The 20,984-nt window shown below is 38.2% G+C and overlaps 1 protein-coding gene across 5 annotated transcripts in view; it reads left to right on the top strand.

The window, feature by feature from the left end:
- syt1a (synaptotagmin Ia) overlaps positions 1-20,984 on the top strand; it is a 234,654-nt gene that overhangs the window by 158,513 nt on the left and 55,157 nt on the right. For all 5 annotated transcript variants that reach the window (XM_055006771.1, XM_055006772.1, XM_055006769.1 and 2 more), the window contains one exon: positions 12,502-12,705. In XM_055006771.1, coding sequence (XP_054862746.1) covers positions 12,531-12,705 — 175 coding nt within the window. In that variant the 5' untranslated portion in view covers positions 12,502-12,530. The remainder of the gene's footprint in view (positions 1-12,501; positions 12,706-20,984) is intronic.

The following is a 20,984-nucleotide window of genomic DNA, read 5'->3' as shown; positions in this document are numbered from 1 at the left end:
TGGCGCGTCCTGCGTTTGCTCGATTGGTCATAGATAGATAGATAGATACATAGATAGATAGATAGACTTTATTGTCTGTCTCAAATGGTGACAGAAATTCTTCTTTGACAGGCTCCAACAATAAAATACAACACATAAAAACACTAAAAACACCAGCTCACAAAGTAGATGTCTAAAAGAAATGTTTAAAAGAAACAGCAGCTGATAAAAGTAAGTAAATATGTAGCACTCAGTGTCTTATTTTATTTTGTTCAGGGTGGTTTGTGCAGTGGGAATAAAGGATTTTTTGTAGACATTTTTGCGGGCCAGTGGGACTTTATAATGTCTGGAATGACTGATGAAGGGGGTGAGAAGGGTTCTCTGTGATCAGGGTGGCTTTCCTGATCACAGAGCACTTAAATGGTTCAGAGATATGAGTTTGTGGTGAACCAATGATTTGGGATCTGGGGAGTTTGGAGGCAGAATCAATGAATTGGGCTCTTTGTTATAGTCCTCAAGCTGTTCCTGAGGAGGGTACATGTCCACTGCCGAAGGAAGTTGATGAAGTGTAAACTAAGTCACAGATCAAGGCCAGAGTCGATGACTTGAACGTGTTCGAAAGAGCTTCAAAAAAATCACCAAGAGAAGTCAGCATTTGGAGGGCAGGATCCAGGGGTAGTTCTTAGCAGTGATAACACCCCAAGAAAAACTAAAGATACTGAGCTGTGCACCGTCTTTATGCTGTGACAGTTGGTCATTCTCACACGACTATAGAGTGAATGATAGGAGTGACAGTTTTGACACCATTCTACCTTTCTAAATCTAAAACATTATCTTAAAAACATTAAGTAGCTCACACACTTATACTACTCATCGATTCAAGTCATCATTCATTTTCAGCACATCACACTGAAAGAATATTACATTACAGGGTATGTGGTATTTAACGACGTTTAGATGGGTGCTATATGTCAAAATACCACCTGCATGAATGCAAGGACTCAAGGTTTCCCAGCAGAACATTGCACTGTGTTAAGATGTTCCATTTTACTTCACCTGTCAGTGGTTTTGATGTTGGGGCATATCGAAAAGTGGCATTAATCAGCGATATTAAGTAGAAAAGCATAGACTAGTCGACCAGTGGCATTATCTCAGAGTCAGGACTGTCTTAAATGCACATATTAACCTTAGTCAAAATCAGTAGAAGTCAGGTAGCGATAGACTCAGATACATGAAGTTACTTAGACCAAGTCAGCTAAGAAACAACAAAACAGCACACCAAACTGAAAAAAATCAGTATAATCAGTTTATATATTTAAATTTGGTGATTCCCAGTAAATGGTACTAGTCTCCATTAAACTATATTCACTTTTCCCTACTGAAGGGTTTTAAACACATGCTTCTGTTAGATTTTTAATCAATTTCAGGTTAAATGATGTATAATGAATGCACAAACTGTCTTTATTAAGATTTCGTAAAAGTAGAGGATGAGCTTTTTCCTATGATGTATTCAATCGGTTTAAATTTCACTGACGTATAGCAACCGCCAAGTCATTTTGTTATAATTACCAGACAATTCTTGAGAAGATGGGTTTAATTGGCGATTTACTGGGTGATTAACTCATGAAACCCAATAAAAATGACAAGAGGGAAGTGATATTGGCAAAAGGCTGCCTGCGTCTCCTGCCCTTCTTACTGTACCGTACAGTCGGCTGTGATCTGTGAATTATGTCCAATTTGATGTCAAAATGGACACCATTAGACCTGGATTAGGCTGATTTTTTTTGGCAGCTTTATCACTTCCTCACACAGCATGGGACATAACACCCGGCACACCGAGGAAGCCGGCCAAAACCGGACCCAGTAGGGAGCGGAGCATCCACATGATACCAACATGCTGTCCAAATCTGAACTCACGAAAGGCTTAACAAACATCTTTTTTTTTTGTTGTTTTTTTACCCAGTAGATATGCTAATTGTATTACAATCCAGGTTGGGGGAGACGGAAATCCATCGGTAAAGGTTATCAGGGATGAGGAAAAAGGAACATGGAAGGATGATGAAGGAGATAGCGGGGGTGATGGAGGGAGGTAGAGAGTGACCCAATTCCAGAAGGAGAGGTGATAGGAGGGAGCTGTGTGCCAGCATCGCCTCTGTGGTTGGGGACCTGCTGGGCCATCTGGCGGCGCTGTAATTGGGTTGGGGTTTTACACCTGAGCGGCACACCTCCAAAGAGATGGCTGGAGCATAAAAAATAGAAGTGGAAGCAAGCGGCGTATTGCCTCCTGCAGTGTCCTGAAGGTGGGTATGACAGTGAAAGTTGAGAACAGGTGAGATCAATTGATATCCTAGCATCTCCTACATTTTTATTAACCCTTTTCCTCTGGTATTTACATTTAGCTCGTGTAGCTTGCATCACCTACAGCTTACAAGATATAAATACTACAGAAATACTACATTAATATGAGATAAATACTAGATATATGCCACATAAATACCATAACAATACCACATAAATACCACATAAATACCATAAAAATACCACATAAATACTACATAAATACCACATAAATACCATAAAAATACCACATAAATACTACATAAATACTGCATAAACGCTACATAAGAATCACATAAATACCACATAAATACCACATAAATATCACATAAATACCACATAAATGCTACCTAAATGCCACATAAATACTGCATAAATACTACATAAATACCACATAAAGTCTATATAAATACCACATTAATACTACATAAATACCACATTAATACTACATAAATACCACATAAATACTAAATGAGTACCTCATAAATACTACATAAATACCATATAAATACTACATAAATACGACATAAATACCCCATAAATACTACATAAATACCATATAAATGCGACATAAATACCCCATAAATACTACATAAATACCATATAAATACTACATAAATACGACATAAATTACCACATAAATACTACATAAATACCACATAAATACTACATAAAAATACCACATAAATACCACATAAATACCACATAAGTACCACATAAATACTACATAAGTATCACATAAATACTACATAAATACCACATAAGTACCACATAAATACCACATAAATACAACACAAGTACCGCATGAATACCACAAAAATACCACAAAAATACTACATAAATACTACATAAATACCACATAAATACTACATAAAAACTACATAAATACCACATAAATACTACATAAAAACTACATAAATACCACATAAATACCGCATAAATACTACATAAATACCACATAATTACAACACAACTACCACATAAGTACCACATAAATACAACTTAAGTACCACATAAGTACCACAAAAATACTACATAAATACCACATAAATACCATAAAAATACCACATAAATACTACATAAATACTGCATAAACACTACATAAGAATCACATAAATACCACAAAAATACTACATAAATACCACATAAGTATGGGTATTTATGCCGTATTTAAATACCACATAAATACGGGGTTGGAAAGGAAAAGCTGCAGTGTGACTGTAAAAGCAGCCATTTTGTGCAACAACAGCATCATTTGAAGCTGTTTTGTGAGTGAGTCGCAGCACTGACAGGCCAGACGTGTGTTGTAGTATATATACAGTATGATTACACTGTGATGACACCTCTGTGGAAGGTAAAAAGGTCAACCCTCTCTGGTTTTCCATAAAGATAAATAAGCCGCCATCCACTCTAAACGGAACTGGCTTTCAAGTGGACTACCTGCTGTGAGTCATTCCAGACAATGAAGATAATACGGAAGTTGTCATCCTTCGCTTGAATGAGCAAGTAGTTATTAAGGAGCAAATATGAGCTGAATTAATGCTCCTTTTTTTTTTGCCAGCGATATGAAGTCTGATGCGAGAGGCATAACAGACATAGCGGGCGGTCCTCCACACACACTGCTCACATTCGGCTGTCTTTCCATTTGACATTTTGTACTGAGAAGCGTCAGTCTTCCACAGACACGAGGAAAATTATGTGATGTCAACGCTCGGAGCTTGATTTCATTCATATGCATGTCTCATTCTGTGTATTGGAAAGGTCTCTAATTCGCCACAATCTTGTCATTTACATAAAAAAATTGCAGCTCCTGTCTGCAGAATTCCTTGGGGTAATTATTGTCTTTTCAAAACGTAGCTGCCTGTGTTTTACACATTCACCGTACACGACTTAGAAATATTCAGTGAAAACCTATGTTTTTCTCCGCCTCAGGACAAGATCAATTCTTTTTCTATAGAAGAAGCCTCCCACGTGCACTCTGCAGAGCATCATTGTGCTCCCTAAAAGTCCTCGCCTGTGTTGAAGTATCTCTCAATGGATCAGCCCCCACACTAACCTTGCAACATAGAGCAAAGAGAGGCTGAGTGAACACCGACATGCGTGGGCGGCCGTGCAACCAAGAGGGAGGTTAAGAGGGCCAAGGTAACCAAGGGCTGCTTGTTTTATCCAAGTTCATTTCCACTCTTTACTCAAGTTAAATTATCTTCAATCAATCATCTTTTTTCTTGCTTTGATTAGAGCTTATGTTTTCGTAGGCGCTGTGTGTGTTTTTTCGTGGATTTCTCTGCAGCAGCTAACCACAGGACACCTCTTAGAAATATCTGCTGGTGACACACTAAGATGTTGTTAAAGAAGTGTTAGCTAAGAGTTGGATTCACAGCTGGAGGGTGCAGTGGTATCATGCTTTCACAGTATGTTGGGTGGCAGCAGCTGGCAGACATGTTGTGACTGTGAGAACCACCTCGTGCTACCGATGCAGAGTTGCTTTTGTTCATGTTCAGGGATTCAGACTTCGCCAAATCAAGCTGGTTGGTCTAAAGACGTGTCAATATTTGAATTTATTGCAGCTGTTATGTCATATTTCTACAGTTATACAGATCCCTGGCTATCCAGTATGATGGAAGCTGAGATGATAATTCTGAGAAACAAAATCTAATCAAATAAATGTTGTAGTAAAATAACATCAAAAACTAGATGATAACTGATATAAAAGCACCAATGGAAAGCACCAAATGTAAGGTAGATATCACTTACATGTAGGATAAGTAAACAAGGTTGTTTATCACTGTCTAGAATGATACACATTCATGCCGATTTACTGATGTCTGAGTGTGGTTTTGAATGAACACCAGGCAAAGATACGATGCTGGGAAGTCATAAAGGAACATACTGTTGCTAGTTGCATCAAAGCACTGTCTGGGTTCTTGATCCGTGCAGAGGATTGAAGATACAACCACCATACCTACAGTGCAAGTGAATATCGTCAAGGCAAACCTTCGAACTCGCCTGAGGAGCTTCAGGAAAAAGCAGCTCGACTTCTCTTTTAGGTTCTTGTGAGAGACAGTGAGTCTTCACCTGGCTGTTAGCAGATAAGCTCAATATTATATCTTTTGTTTGCCAGTCTGTGTTGAATAGAATGACCAAAAAGCTTGTACTCCTTTACTATTCCTCTATCATCGTTCTCTACTTTGTGCATGAACCTGTCGTACTAGTTGTGGTTGCCATGTTAGGGTCAGAACATGTTCCCTCTTCTGCTTTCTGGTAAACGTTGTGATCATTGGAGTACCTGGCTGAGTCTAGAGCACTGCAGTGGTCAACGGCTGTGTTTCCTTTGGTTTACCTTTCAAGAACATTTCAAGCATCTTGTTTTCACACACAGGCACTACTTCTGTGCTGGACCGACAGTGTCTTGGTTTATTTCTACCAACCAGCTCAGCCTGCTGGCTCACAGTCACCCTCATGTTAGTTGTTCCAGTACGTTGATTGTGCCACGACTGGGCAACCAAACCGACCACCACTGTTTACTGCTGCCTGAGCTTCTACCTCCCTTTGTTTGATTCTTTCCTTCAGTGGTGGAGTTAGTGATTGAAATATATTATAGGGGTGCAACTGATCACCAAAATTCATGGTTTGGATCATATTACAGCTCATGACCCATAGATTGGATGATTTTTTCAGATCAACAAAAACAAAAAAGGTGGATACACAGTATGTTGTCAGTGCTGTTTGGTTAGCAATGTTATATAAAATTCATAAAGGCAAATTTCTTGAAACTTGGAGAAGTAGAGAATTAATGTAGTCAATTAAATTATGATTTAAAACACTTTCTCACAAACTGTTTCCTTATACTTACTTTAAAGGTCCGTCCAAAATGGAGAAAATCTATTCTTATTGTGTTTAGTAGTTGTTATAAACTTAGAGGTGTAAATAAAAACCGTTAAGATATAAGAAAGTTTACTTCTGCCATTTTTAAGGCCATCCACAACTAGTTAGACCCTCAACTTTGCAAGCCAATGAGAATTATACCGAGGTGCTATGTAAAAAAAAAAAAAAAAAAACAAAAACCTAACTAACTAATAATTGTCCACTTCAAACACTCAGAGAGAGTTTTCTTCCTGAAGGGGCAGGAAGAGCAGGTACTTATTGGTTTTCAGAGCCAGTTTAGAACAGCCCTACAACCATAGGTAATACAGTCATGGTGAAATGAACCATTTTTACAGTATTTGGAGGTGAAAAGTGAATGGTGACATGTGAGACTTCAATGAATTTGTTAACAAGGGACACAATATGGACATTCAGAAAGTAACAGCAGCAGTGAAACTTTATTTCTCTGCAATTAGCCCTCGTTTTACATGAACCTTGGCTAGCCAGACAGTCCATTACATGACTCGTCTATTATACCGTTAGAGCTAATTCAGGATGAACATGTTCCAAGAAATTGTTTGGCTGTTGAAATGGACTTCTTAGTCAAACCTCAATCTCTCTGTACTCTCTCTGGTATCCATTAACGTCAGAATTGTTCAGTAAATAGGTTGCCGCAGCTGGATACAGTGTTTACAAGAAACTTGGGATTGGATTTCCTGGAAAGACACATTGCTCCTATGATAATTGGGAATAAGATAAATAGGTGCCGTGTTCAGGTTCTGTGTAGATAATCAAATTTGCTCTAACCTGGTGGACAGACAGGTCCAGGTAAAGAGCTGCCTATCTGTCTGTGTGATTTCCATTTATAAACCTGCAGTAAATCAACCTGTTTTTGCAGCATTCACACAAAGGAAGTTGAGAAAGAAGAGTGTTTGTGCTGAGTCACTGTACAGTCTCTTCAGTGGTACAGTAGGTGCTTCACAGTGTGTTTGTGCTTCAGTGTTGTGGAAACGTTAAGGGCTCTTGATGTTCAGACCAACAGTAGATCACTTTATGTTTACTCTCTTACTTTGTCTTCTCCAGCTGTAGTTTTTATTTGAATTTGAATGTTTGTACTACCTTGGATGTTCTCTTGGCTTCCTGAATTTCATCTATATTCAAATTTACAACACAAAGCAGTTTCCGTGGCACATCATGTAACGTCCTGACATGTCATGTGTCGTCACTGTTGGTATTCAGAGCTCTTCACAAGGGACAAAGTATTGATTTCAATGTGGAAACATGAGGCTTATTCTCCTGCTGTAATTGCATCTATATCTGTCCGTCCTTTAATAGATTTACAGGACTTCTGCTAAAGAATATGACGGTACACTTTTTGAATGACCAGACAATACCCATATGATCATATAATGTTTTGTTCTACACTTGCAGATGCACAAAGTTATCTACTTTCCCAATCTATAAATACCCCTTTCCTGGTCATTATCTACCCTGGATAAGCACAAGAAAATGGATGGATGGATTCGGGATAATGTGAATGTAGCATCATATCTCTTAAACATACTCTAGTTTTATTCCACTTGAAACCTCAGGAAGATTAAATGGGTCAATATATAATTGTGGGACTTTTGTAACATAGTTGACAGGTATCATAGTTGACATTTTTGCTGTTTTCAGGCCTAAAATCAACATGGCCGCCTATAACCAAACACCACATGGCATTTTTACAGAAAGATTCTTCTAAATATTATATATACAACTGAGTAAAGTTGAAATTGAAAGTTATTTATAAAGATATTGTAGCAAACCTGTTGACACGCCATAAATCCACACTTGACTCACACACTACTTTATATTAAATAACTCAGAAAGCCTTGGAGTCTGGCCAGTCTTTTCTTCAGGAGGAAATGACATCATGTGGAGCAGGTCATGTGATCTGGAATTAACACACTTCCTTGAGAGGTGTTTTTGTAATGGGGAACTTAGTGGAAAGTGATACAATTTGTTATTTTCCATATAAAATTTGATATATTGCCAAAAAAGAAATATGTCATGATTATCTCAACTTAATAAAAAGAACACAATCAAAATTATTTTTGAATCAGCTCATTTTATTATTGTTTAGCTAATTAGAAGGTGGTTGTTTTTAAATTCTGACGGTTATTTAGTTGACATTTTAGTGATATCCAGTCTTTTTTTATTAATAAATGATTGTTTCCATAATAAATAATTATGGAATTTGTAAAGACATGATCATAATGAACATAAAAAAACTATAGTTTTTTAAAAAAAAAAATTTTTACTTTTAATAAAAATGTATACAAGATATACCCCATGGACTTCAAAAGTCCTTCAGTTGTATATTGATCCAAATGTATTCAATCCTCAAGATTAAATGCATCATGTAGATGCAAACTATAGTTATGAACCTTATTTTTGGAGTCATGGTTCGCTACACTTTAAGTACAGCAAAGAAAAGAAAAGCAGCTGATGAACAACGACTGCCACTCTGGTTGGAGCTCATGCTGTGAAAGCTGTGTTCTGACAGCACAATCAGGTCAACATAAACAGTAATTGTTGAGACAATTTCTTGCCAAAGTCACATATCAGTGAGGTTCAGGTTGATAACAGATTTCCTACTGGTAATGTCAGTGTATCGGAAATGTTTTTTTTACTGCTGTTGGATTGAATTCAACCTACGAGGCAAAAGTGTTCAGCCAAATTTATAGAATTAACTGTAAAAATGTTCTTTATTGGAGACTTCTTCTCCATTGCCTCTTGGTTCCAACTACCAGGATTGTATCATAAGTACAAGTAGTTTCCTCCAATTTCACAAAACAGATGTCTGACGTATTTCACGGCCTGCAGATTGTGTTTAGATAACTGTATTTGAAAAATCACTGGTTGTTTCTGCCGCAGGTCTCAATAGCAGCGGTGCTAACCTAGATTTTAGAGAAACAACACCGGAAAAAATGCTCCTCTCACAACAAGAAAAAACAAGCTTATTTCAAGGAACTTTTACCTTGAAATAAGTGAAGAAATCTGCCAATAGAACAAGTGAAAAATGGCTTGGTAAGATTACTTGAAATAAGATATGATACTTAGAATATTGATATCATAAAATTAGCTGTGAAAACTTATTTTAAGCTATATTTTACCAGGATTGTCAAGCTTAGGTGTCTTAAAATAAGCCAGACATGCTCAAAAAATAGCCGTTTTTACATGTTCTTACATGTAACCTCCTAATTTGAGATGTCTTAAACTTATTTTGAGTTTTCTTGTAAAATACAACTCAAAAAAAGATAATTTAAGATGCATTGTCTTAAAACAAGTCCCTCCATGTTGCTGAAATGTCTCTTGTTTAGTGAATTTATCTTAAATTGAGTGGGATGAGACATTTTGACTAAAAATAAGACAAACAGACTTGGTAAGATTTTGAGTTTTTGCAGTGAACGTTGTGGCCGAATCTCAAAGAATATAGAAAATGAGAAACGATCTCTGCTCCCCCTCCAGCCATAGTCAGAGCCGAGCAAAAAGGAAATACGCTGCTTCACAAGTGCTCACATAAACCTGCACAGCTGCCGACAGTAGATCACGAGTGTCTCCAGATTTGATTGTGAAGCGGATCATCACCTCGGTGTAAATAAACTCGAGGGAAGGAAACACATTCATTTCTTTCTAAGGACACCCAAATAAAGTGTCCCCATGAAGCTGTAAGTAGCGAAATGCAGCTATTATTTCAGCACAGTTTGTATCTCTAATGTGATTCAGTCCAAATTGCCTCGCTGAAAACCTAATTTTATACATTTGAAGGAACATAAATTGGACTTCAGCTCTGTGAAGCTTTCTTTCCTTCATGTTTTTAGAGATTGTATTAGGATAAACTGCAGCTGCATTCAGGTCTCGGCTCTTTGAGGTTTAAAAATGAATATCTTTGGAGGCCACTCTGAGGGTTACATTCAGATTTTTCAATTACTTGGAAACCTTTAACGGTGTTCCTGTCAGAACCAGTGCAGTGCCCTTATACAAAACAATAACATAAATGGGGGAAAAGTTTCGTGAGCGCTGACTGTGGCAACGGAGGAAAATTAGACCATCAATCTTCTCTGTGTACTGGTTTACTTTAGTACACCATTATCCTCCTGGATTGCTATGGTGACAGGGCCAAATTACAACCTGCGCAGCGAGAATAGACAATAAATAGTCCCTTTCTGCTTCAGGATTGTGCTGCAGCTTTGCCAGACTGTTGTGTGTCATGATACTAAGTAGTACACAACAGTGGAGGACCGGAAAGATGATCAGCAGTATTTTATTGTGATTTTACAGTGGTGTAATTGTAATGTACTTAAATAGTTAATCACAGTATAATCGATTACAGTATTTACACACCTGATTTGTGTTTTATGTCTGGTTTGTGTCATTTTGTCTTGTTTGTGTTGCTTTGTGTCTAGTTTCCAGTGTGTAGTGTCTGCTCTGTATTATTTTGTGTCTCGTTTTTGTGGTTTTGTGTCTCATTTGTGTTGTTTTGTGTCTTATTTATGTGGTTTCTGTTCTCATTTGTGTTGTTTTGCGTCTTGTTTTTGTCATTTTGTGTCCTGATTGCATTGCTTTGTGTCTAATTTTTTTCATGTTGTGTCTTGTTTGTGTGGCTTTGTGTCTAGTTTTCAGTGTTCAGTGTCTGCTTTGTATTATTTTGTATTTCGTTTTTGTTGTTTTGTGTCTAATTTTTGTTGTTTGTGCCTTGTTTATGTCATTTGGCGACTTGCTTTGTGTCTGTTTTGTATTATTTTGTGTCTCATTTTTGTGGTTTTGTGTCTAATTTTTGTTGTTTGATGACTTGCTTTGTGTCTCATTTGAGTCATTTTGTGTCGTATTTATGTGGTTTCAACTCTCATTTGTGTTGTTTTGTGTCTGGTTTTTGTCTTTTTGTGGCCTGGTTTCATTGTGTTGTATCTACTTTTTAAAATTTTGTGTCTTGTTTGTGTTGCTTTGCGTCTAGTTTTCAGTGTTTAGTGTCTGAATTGTATTTTTTTGTGTCTCATTTTTGTTGTGTTGAGTCTAGTTTTTGTGGTTTGTGCCTTGTTTATGTCATTTGATGTCACGCTTTGTGTCTCATTTGTGTCACTTTGTGAATTGTTCATGTGATTTCAACTCTCATTTGTGTTGTTTTGTGTCAATTTTTTTCATTTTGTGTCTTGTTTGGTGTCGTCTTGAATCTCATTCTTGTCGTCTTGTCTCTTTTTTCCTTTTTTATCTTGTTTGTGTTGTCTTCTGTTTCATTTGTGAGCATTTTTTTTTAGTTTAGTGTTTCTAGCAGCCTGCTGTCCATGACCATTAATTCTCCTGACTCCAAAAATAGTGTCAGATTTTGACATTTTTACTTGTAATATGTGGGGAAAAAAGGTGCACTACTGTTAGAAATTGGCTGTATTTTTACAATAAGTCATTACGGTGTAGCGGTGCATAAAAATCCCAGTGCAGTTTGTGCCATCAAAACATTTGCTTTTCAGAGAAGTTGTATTGACTTTATTATGTTTTTATGTCATTTTGAAGTATTTAATGTAACTCATCTAAAAAATACAAATACTTGTACTACAGGAAAGTCAAGATCCTGTTCATTGTGTGGAGATTATACGTCTTTGTCCTTTAGTGTCACAGTAGGATGTTGTGTCTGTGGAAACTTCCAGCCTCCCACAGTAAGTGAGGTGATGACAAACGTGTTCAGGGATGAAGCTCCTGTAATACACGATAATTACACAACAGTGCGTCGGTAGAAACGCCTGAGTGCGTCTAAACATAGGGGTCACATATGAATATACACGCAAAGCAGCGGTTAACATCAGAGATACATTGTTTCCTTCTGCCTCGTCACAAAAGACCTTCATGTAAAGTAAATACACCTGGTGTGTGTGCAAAGAGCTCAGTGTGATAAGAGTCGACTTGTTATCTTTTCCGTCGTTACTGTATGTGCTGTATTTGTGGTTGACTCGCGCTGAATTTCAATTAGCAGCGCTGAGATCCGCGGCCTGTGTTGTATTCAAGTGATAAATAATCATTTTATCTTTGCTCTGTGATGTTAATCTGGAGTTTAAGCAATGAGTAAGTAGCTTTGTTCTGAATTCAGAACACTGGCCAATTCATCGTGGACCCCAGCTGATGTTTACTCAGGCTGAGCCAGCAGCTGCTCACACGGTCTGCGTCAACTCAGTCAACTGACAAGGCGAGCTTGCTGCCTCTGACATGCATCTGTCACAGCAGCAGAAAAAAAACAGAAAACTCTAACCCAGTCTGTTTCCTCTTTCTCTTCCTCCGCTTGTCCAGCATCTGCCCGGCTGCCCAGCATCGCCACGATGAATGAGAGTCGAAGGGAAGCGCTGGCAGCGGCGGCCCCCGTCCCCACCACCGCCTCCTCCTCCACGGCCGGCTCCAACACCACCAACATGGCCGGACCGGGCACAGGCGAGAAGGACGAGGCCTTCTCTAAGCTGAAGGACAAGTTCATGAACGAGCTGAACAAAATTCCACGTGAGTGCCTTTCTTTTCCCATATGCAGCGCTGTGACTACGATGAATACGTTTGACGGATGTGCTGCAGAATCCGTGGTTTTAGAGGCTCCAACTGCAGCGGATAAAGGGTTGTGTCAAAACAAGATATTTTATTTGGAGATTGTTGTGTCTTCAGTTTTTGGACCGGGCACAGCTGTGACACTAATTTGGGTCACTTCACATCTACAGACTCTGAAGTTACTAATGAACCAACAGCTGATGCTGGCAAAACAAACGCTCTCAGATGCTTGATTACAAAGCACTCATTTCTTGCAAACTGGTAATTTCATTATTGGGTCAATGTATAATTGCAGGACATTATGTATCATAGTTGAGATTTTTGCTGTTTTCAGGCCTAAAATCAACACAGCCGCCTATAACCAAACACCACATGGCATTTTTACAGAAAGATTCTTCTAAAATATTACATATACAACTGAGTAAAATTGAAATCGCAATATCGATCAGTTTACGTATTTGTACAACTACAGCAGTGAAAGCAGTCATTAGCTCAAACTGAAACACAACTTGGTAGGAAAATAACAGCGAAAATGTAAACAAAGCCATCTTATAGCGCTGCATGACTACTGAACATACAGTATACATACAGTGAAATATTGTTGGAACTGAGATGATAGTGGTGGTGATGGGACACATTGAGAGTATCTCTCTCGGTAAACAGTCTGTTCTTCACTGACAAGCATAGAGTACACATAATATGCATATTTCATTTTAATTCCGTGATAATTTCTTCCTCTCTTCAAAATGGAGTGATGATAAATAAGAAGTGGCCTTATTTGACTTGAGCTTGGGATGTAGTGTCAAATAAAATTCAGTAACTAGTATATTAATCGTAAAAAGGTGGAGGAATTCCTCATCATGAGTCATGTGTTGTGTGTTTCAGTGGCCTTGCAGCTCCAAGTGATGAACATGACCATTACAGTCCTTTTTATTTTAAATGAGTCCTTCAGAAATGAGACCATTCAGTCTGATCCTGGCGTAACTGTGACTCTGAAATGATGTCATCGATGATCTTCGGCTTCCAGTGAATCAACTGCACTAATATTCACCTTCAGTTGTGTTTCTGAGTCAAAGTAGTAGCAGCAGCTCAACTGTTCCATGCACCAAATGGCTCAGATGGAACTGTCGTACTAAATTATCTATTGAGAGAAGTAATCAGGTTTGAAGTGGAGAATAAACATCTGGCAGCAATAGCTCAAGTGTTTGACACCATAAATTGCACGTAGCAGTCTTTGTTAGATTTTCCACTTTTTCTCTTTCACCAGTCAGAACTGTTTCTTCAGTTTGACATCATCTTTCATCACCAAACCTTCCTACCAAATACTTCCACATTGTTTTTTTGCCTCCTGGAGAATTTTGCAGCGTAAAGTATGTGAGAATACGGTTGTCATTGTGTCATTTAGGATAAAGCACCGCCTGGAGATCCAAGCAGGAATCTAAATATAGACATATCCACAGGCTTGAGTGGAAGTCATATTCTCAACAGGAAATGGCTCCTGTGGAAGAGAAGCCCTATTTCTTTAGCAAGGACACAAACGACACCGCTTGTCATATTCCCCCATTCCTGAGATTTAATAGTGCATCGAGTTAGCATGAAAAATACCTCCCCATTCTATCAGGCAGCGTATTTACCAAAAGAATAACTCTCATGGCTGCTACTAGAGAGTTTTAGCTCCACGTGGGCTTAAATGAGACAGAATGGTGCAGAAGGTGAATGAATAGGATCAAAAACGTTGAGATTTAATGATGTCACCTTTGGTTTTGCAATAGAAGCCTATCACCGTGGTGTATTGAAAGTCCCAGCAGGTCTTTTTCATTTTGCTTTTGTGGTAGAGCAGTCAAATGAGACAAAAAAGTTCCCAGAGATCATCTTAAAAAAGTCTCTGTCCGGTATGCAACATCTTACGGCTGAGAGCTCTTTACTTATTCCTGTTTACTGTCATGTCATCCCCCTCAATCAAAAGCAGTGACTTTGCTCCCCGGTGCTGCCAGGCCGATGATGAATGGCCAAAGACTTGTTTACTCCGTGGAATATCGATACTGTCTGGAGAAACTCAGGTAGCAAATTTAGCAAAGAATATGTGAGGGGAGGAAGCTGCGCGCTCAGCACAGCTTCTCTTCTGTGGCTGTACAAGATCTTCTCTCGGCTTATAACCCAGTTTAAGCCCCGCAGGCTTTGAGGAGGCCTGCATGGAGCTGTCACACCGGACTAACCTGCTGCTGAATTTCTGTCCATCATCGCATCTCTAAGCCGGGGATTTTGCCTCGGACTCGTCTGTTGGCTGATGGCTCAAGTATGCAAAAAGCAACAAACTTTTGGAACCAGTTTTGAGGAAAGTTCGGTGGTATTTTTTGATGATTTTGATTTGATTTTTAGACCCCGTTTGACACTGCTGCTACTCCGTAGGGCTGCTGCTCACTGTTATTAAGTATGCATAGAGTATTTTTTAAATAGACTGATTAAAAAAAATTGTTCTATTTAATTAGAATAATTTCCACTACATGCTCAAGGCGAAATCTTCAACTTGCATGTTTTGTCTGATAGAAAGAATCAAGAAAAGATGCAAAATCTGACATTGGAAAAGCTCCAACCAGCTTTTATGTCGGATAAACTAAATTCAATTATATCAACACGATTGTATTCCATGAAAAATGTGTATACCGTGCAACAAAAGCCATCGGATCAGCCACATAAACATGAACACACACACCTCAACACACACGCTGAGGTCCAGCTATGTAATCGCACCAAACCATACTGTGGCTTTTCATTGAACGGAGCGGTCACCTCCGAGGAAACCAGCGTATTGAATTTCTGAGTAAGTTTTCTAAACACCCAAGGCTTTACTTCCCGATAACAATTAACCTCTGAACACTGAGGCTGTTTGATCCATGACTGCTGGCTCCACCAGCCATTACTCCAAATAACACAGACAAGCGATTGACATTTCAGGAAAATAAATAATGGCATTTCTTTTTTCTTTTTTTCCATCAGAGGCTTTTTTTGGTTTTAGGCAGCCCAAAGCACTCTTAAAAATACGGGTCTCTGCATTCAGTCTTAAAATGTTGGGTATCATAAGACAATAGAAAAATCAGTTCTGCAATTATGGTAAAGGTTTTACATCAAATAATAATCAGCTTTTGTTGTTTTGTGTCATGTAATTTTAAGGCAAGATTAGAAGTATTTGCATTGTTAAAAGGTACTTAATGCATTAGACTTACTGTGTCTTATAACAACACATATACAAGAAGGCTTTTTTCTGCACAGCGCTGCAGACTTCTGGGACATTTCGGCACTAAAACTTTGTCTTTCTCCTGTGGAGCTGACTGACAAGTGTCTGATGGTTGCAGCTAAAAACACAAGAGCTGGACTGACTGCCAGACCAAAACACCTTGTGGTGTAAAAACACAGAAAGCGTCACCCTGCAAGCTGACAGGATTGTTTTTGGGTTTTTTTTAGATTTGTTACATATGAAAAACTGGAAGTCTGAATCTGTGTTTTTGAGAAGGTCATTGTTTCACTGAAGTTTCAAGGTGGAAATGCTCAGCTGTGGTGTTGACTGCTCAGCTTGTTCATAGTGTATCAACATAAAAACACAATATGGATTGTAAACAAGGTAAACAAACTGTGGATTATTTCCAATTAATCACAGTTAAATATCATTCATTTCTAATCTATGTTAATCATGTTTCATTTTGCATGAGCAAACAGACTCAAGAAAGAAGGGTAGAACCAAGATGATGATTTTATGTCACTAGTGGATGATTTTATGTCACTAGTGGATGATTTTATGTCACTAGTGGATGATTTTATGTCATTAGTGGATGATTTTATGTCACTAGTGGATGATTTTATGTCATTAGTGGATGATTTTATGTCACTAGTGGATGATTTTATGTCACTAGTGGATGATTTTATGTCATTAGTGGATGATTTTATGTCAATAGTGGATGATTTTATGTCACTAGTGGATGATTTTATGTCACTAGTGGATGATTTTATGTCACTAGTGGATGATTTTATGTCACTAGTGGATGATTTTATGTCACTAGTGGATGATTTTATGTCACTAGTGGATGATTTTATGTCACTAGTGGATGGTTTTATGTCACTAGTGGATGATTTTATGTCACTAGTGGATGATTTTATGTCACTAGTGGATGATTTTATGTCACTAGTGGATGATTTTATGTCACTAGTGGATGATTTTATGTCACTAGTGGATGGTTTTATGTCACTAGTGGATGGTTTTATGTCACTAGTGGATGGTTTTATGTCACTAGTGGATGATTTTATGTCACTAGTGGATGATTTTATGTCACTAGTGGATGATTTTATGTCACTAGTGGATGATTTTATGTCACTAGTGGATGATTTTATGTCATTAGTGGATGATTTTATTCCATATGCATCTATATATAGAGAGCATTCATATTTCCCACCAAGACAGCCAACATGCTGTTTAGCATCTTCCATCCAGATCACCTGCACATTTGCGCATGTATGGCGGTATGTGCGACGATAAGTCTACTTGGACAAACTGCCCAAAATGCGTTGCCAGAGAAATTTCAATGATTTTGAGTCATTCTGCGGCTGCAGATGGGTTAATTGCATTAAAATTTTCAATCAGATTCATCATAATGATGGATTAATCTGCAGACGCCTTAATTTTGACAGCCATACAAAAAAAAAAAAAAAAAATCTTGATATTCAACATAAGAATCCCTATATAATTTACTGAATGTCTCTCCCATCAACAATACTAATATTTTGACATGGGCAAATGCAAAACCAGACAAAAATTGGCTATTCCATGTTGTAGCTGCAACAAAGCAATGTATATGAGACATTGTGTATTTGGTGCAGAAAGAGTTTCAAACTGCACAATGGGAATCAAGGCAATGAAATCCAAATTGCCAAGCTAACCCACCAACTGATGTCCCAATTCTGCTCTATCCTCATCTCCACCACAGCTCCACCTTCATCTCTAACACCAGCACCAGGGCAAGCAGCAACAGATCCTGAGACAACATTCAGCTGTATGTCTAGACTGAAAGCAGATGTACTGTGGTGTTGAAGTGACAGAGGGAGGATGAGACTTACTAGATTCCCAGACTTATTTCTGCAAGTTTGGATTAGCCTGAGATATCTCTGATCAACTTTTTGTGGATGTTAACAAGGATTAGTTTGCTTTAATGTTCAATCAAACCCCAAAAATCAAACAGTCGGATCTGCATACTGTTCCAAAGACCACACCCAGTCTACATATTTGGGATCACATTTTATGGGACACGGAAACTCAGTTGGTTTTAAATTTTATTCCGAGTGGAATTAAAAAGTATTAAATGTCTTAAATCTAACTCGCCCTAAGCTGAAGGATCCCTGTAAAGTGTCTCGACTTATTTGACTGTGTGGCCGCTCACAGCCAGCAGAGTTTATTAAAGGGGATTACGGTGGTGGATCAGCAGAGCTGTTCGTCTTCACCTGGCTGCTGCTCTGGCTACAAGCCTCATCTGCTATTCTCTGCTCTCGCTTTACAAAAGGTTCCCTTCACAAGACGCCAAGAGGAATTTGTCAAGTCAAAGCCAGATCTCTACCAGATTCCCTCGGAGAGCTTCACATCTTCTGTCCTGTCATCTCTGTAGATGTCTGAGAAAGCTTTGGAATCATTGTCCTGTGGGATCAGATTTTGGGGATCAAATATAGACAGTAGATGAAAGGCAACCAATTTTTCACAATGTCAAATAATCCATAAATTATTTTCTTAGTTACATGAATGGTTGGTTGTTCTATAAGATGGCAGAAAATGGTGGAAACATTGAGCAGTGTCTCCCAAAACTCAAAGCGACATCCTGAAATGTCTCGTTTTGTCTACAACCCAAAGATATTGAGTTAATAAACTAGAAATCATACAGAGATAAGAAGCTGGAATTGTAGATTTTAGTCATTTTCTCTTAGAAAATGACTGAAACCAGTGATTCAATTACCAACATAGTTGCCAGTTAATTTGATAGTTGAGATCTAATCAATAAAGCGATCAGTTGTTGCACCTCTGGACTGTATTATGAGTCCTTGTGCTGAGACTGTTGGTCTCAAAGTTAATTAGATATTGACTATTGCATTAGACAGTAATAATGTCATTTTATTAGCACTCATACGAGTAGAACAGCTCCAATAAGATTTTGATGAGAACATAAGAATAAAATTATCTTTTTAAAGTTGGTTTTTATTATCTTGGTTTTAAAATGATGAACTGCTGGTACTGATTTCTCCTCCCAAAGGAACAGAAGCTTCTCAGAAAGACGGATGAAAGCAAGACTAAGAATTACATTTTTTGCAGTTGTTTGGTTTGGTGATATTTGGTGGGAACCCGAGTTGAAATGGCCAAATGAGCTGATCCCAGAGTGGAACACTGACCGCCACCAACTCTGTTTGATGTGATGTGATGTGAATACACCTTTCCTCTGAAGACAAACAAACACAGCTGTCCACTCTGCTGCCACTTCCACTCATGGCCTGGATGGCCCGGCGAATACATTGTGCTGATGGCTCCACATTTATTCTCTGCTAGAAATCTGAATAGCGGACAGAGTGGAATATAAATTGCTAATTTGACCAAATCACAAAAGAAGTAGACCAGCTTATTTTAAATTAAACCTTGTTTGGTGTGAAAGGAGGAATTGGCGTTGAGGATGTCTGAGTACAACGTTCATTATCATCAGCTCTGCGACTGCATACGAAGTCATTGTTGCAGATAGTCGGAGGACGCTCTCCGCTGCCAACGTATTGTTTGCTTAAACAAGCCACAGCGGGGAAAGGGCATGGGCACGGTGCTGCTCTCATAGGCATAACAAGATATAACGTCAAGGTTAATTGACCAGCGGGGTCTTGTCACATTGGATTAGAGGCTTGAAGTGGATAGAACCCATATGCAATATAACACACCCTACCCTTTTAAATGTATCCGTCAGACTCTTCTCCAGTTCATTTCTCTCTAATGTAAAGTGCTCTGTATTAGCAGGGAGGAAGGTGAGGGTGGATGTAACAGAGCTCTGTTTAATCACAGAACTGAGCCAGAATAGAGATGTCTTACAGAGCTTGAATAAATTAAAATGATTCATCTACTGCATGGAAGTGGTAAAAAAAGGATTCTAACTATATACAAAGATGGGGTGGAAATAAACTGCGTGGCCAAAAAAAAAAGTCGCCCACCTGGATTTAACTAAGCAAATAGTTAAGAACCTCCCATTGGTTAATTACTGCAGTGATGAATGTGTTTCAGCTGCAGTAACTTATTTAACCCAAGCTGATGCAGTGAGGAGCTTCACAACTACTCAGCTGTTTTTCCTCTGCTTTACGTGTAATACTCCCTGTCTAACCCTGAAGGAGCATTTGGATCTGAAATTGGCTGTTATGTCACGCAAGGTGTCAGACTTAACAGGCGATTAATGGAAATGTAGATATTAAATGGGATTAATTCACCAAAACAATGTGACTTCATAAATGTGAGTGTAATACCCAGAGGATTCTTATCTTAGTTGGTTCTGCATGGTTTAAAGTACTATTGAAGAATAATTCAGGTTTATTAACTTAACTTGGGTCGTTTTTGCATAGGATCTTGGATCTCGCTGTTTGTTATACCATGTTGTTTTTGTTTTTTTGGAAGTGCCAACAAAGTTTCGTTGCAGAAATGCAATGACAATAAATATCCTTGAATCTGGTATAGTCTTGAATGGTGAACATGGGCAATCAGAAGGTCCATCTGGTTATAAACAATGCAGTATTTTAGCCAGATGATCTTAACCACTTTAGGAAGGACAGCCAAAGATCTGACAATAACACAAGTTGTAATAAACAAGAATAATGCTTCAAACACTAAAACATATCATTTCAATACAGATAACATATGCACTAAAGGCATTTTACAGTAAATTGATGCGTATTAGATGGTCTTCACTTCCTTATTTCTTTTCTAATAAATTCAAAAATGATCGCAATCATTTCAATCACTGTGTCTCAGTGGGATGTATTCTAGGAATGACTCACAGATCTACTTGGATTCTATACTATTTTTCTCTTGCTGTATTCGTATGCAGTGACTTTTAGAACACCCACAATATGTTTAAAGAACCTGAAATGTCAGCCAGTGGGAGTTGACTTTTTGCTTTATGTTTAGGTTGTTGCTCTGACTTTCTTTTATTGCTCAAAAATGCTATTTTATAAGTTCTTCTCTGGAA

The sequence above is a fragment of the Amphiprion ocellaris genome, chromosome 21 (assembly GCF_022539595.1).
Source record: "Amphiprion ocellaris isolate individual 3 ecotype Okinawa chromosome 21, ASM2253959v1, whole genome shotgun sequence".
Taxonomy (NCBI): domain Eukaryota; kingdom Metazoa; phylum Chordata; class Actinopteri; family Pomacentridae; genus Amphiprion; species Amphiprion ocellaris.
Note: the sequence above shows the minus strand (reverse complement) of the source record. Positions and strands in the feature narration are given on the sequence as shown.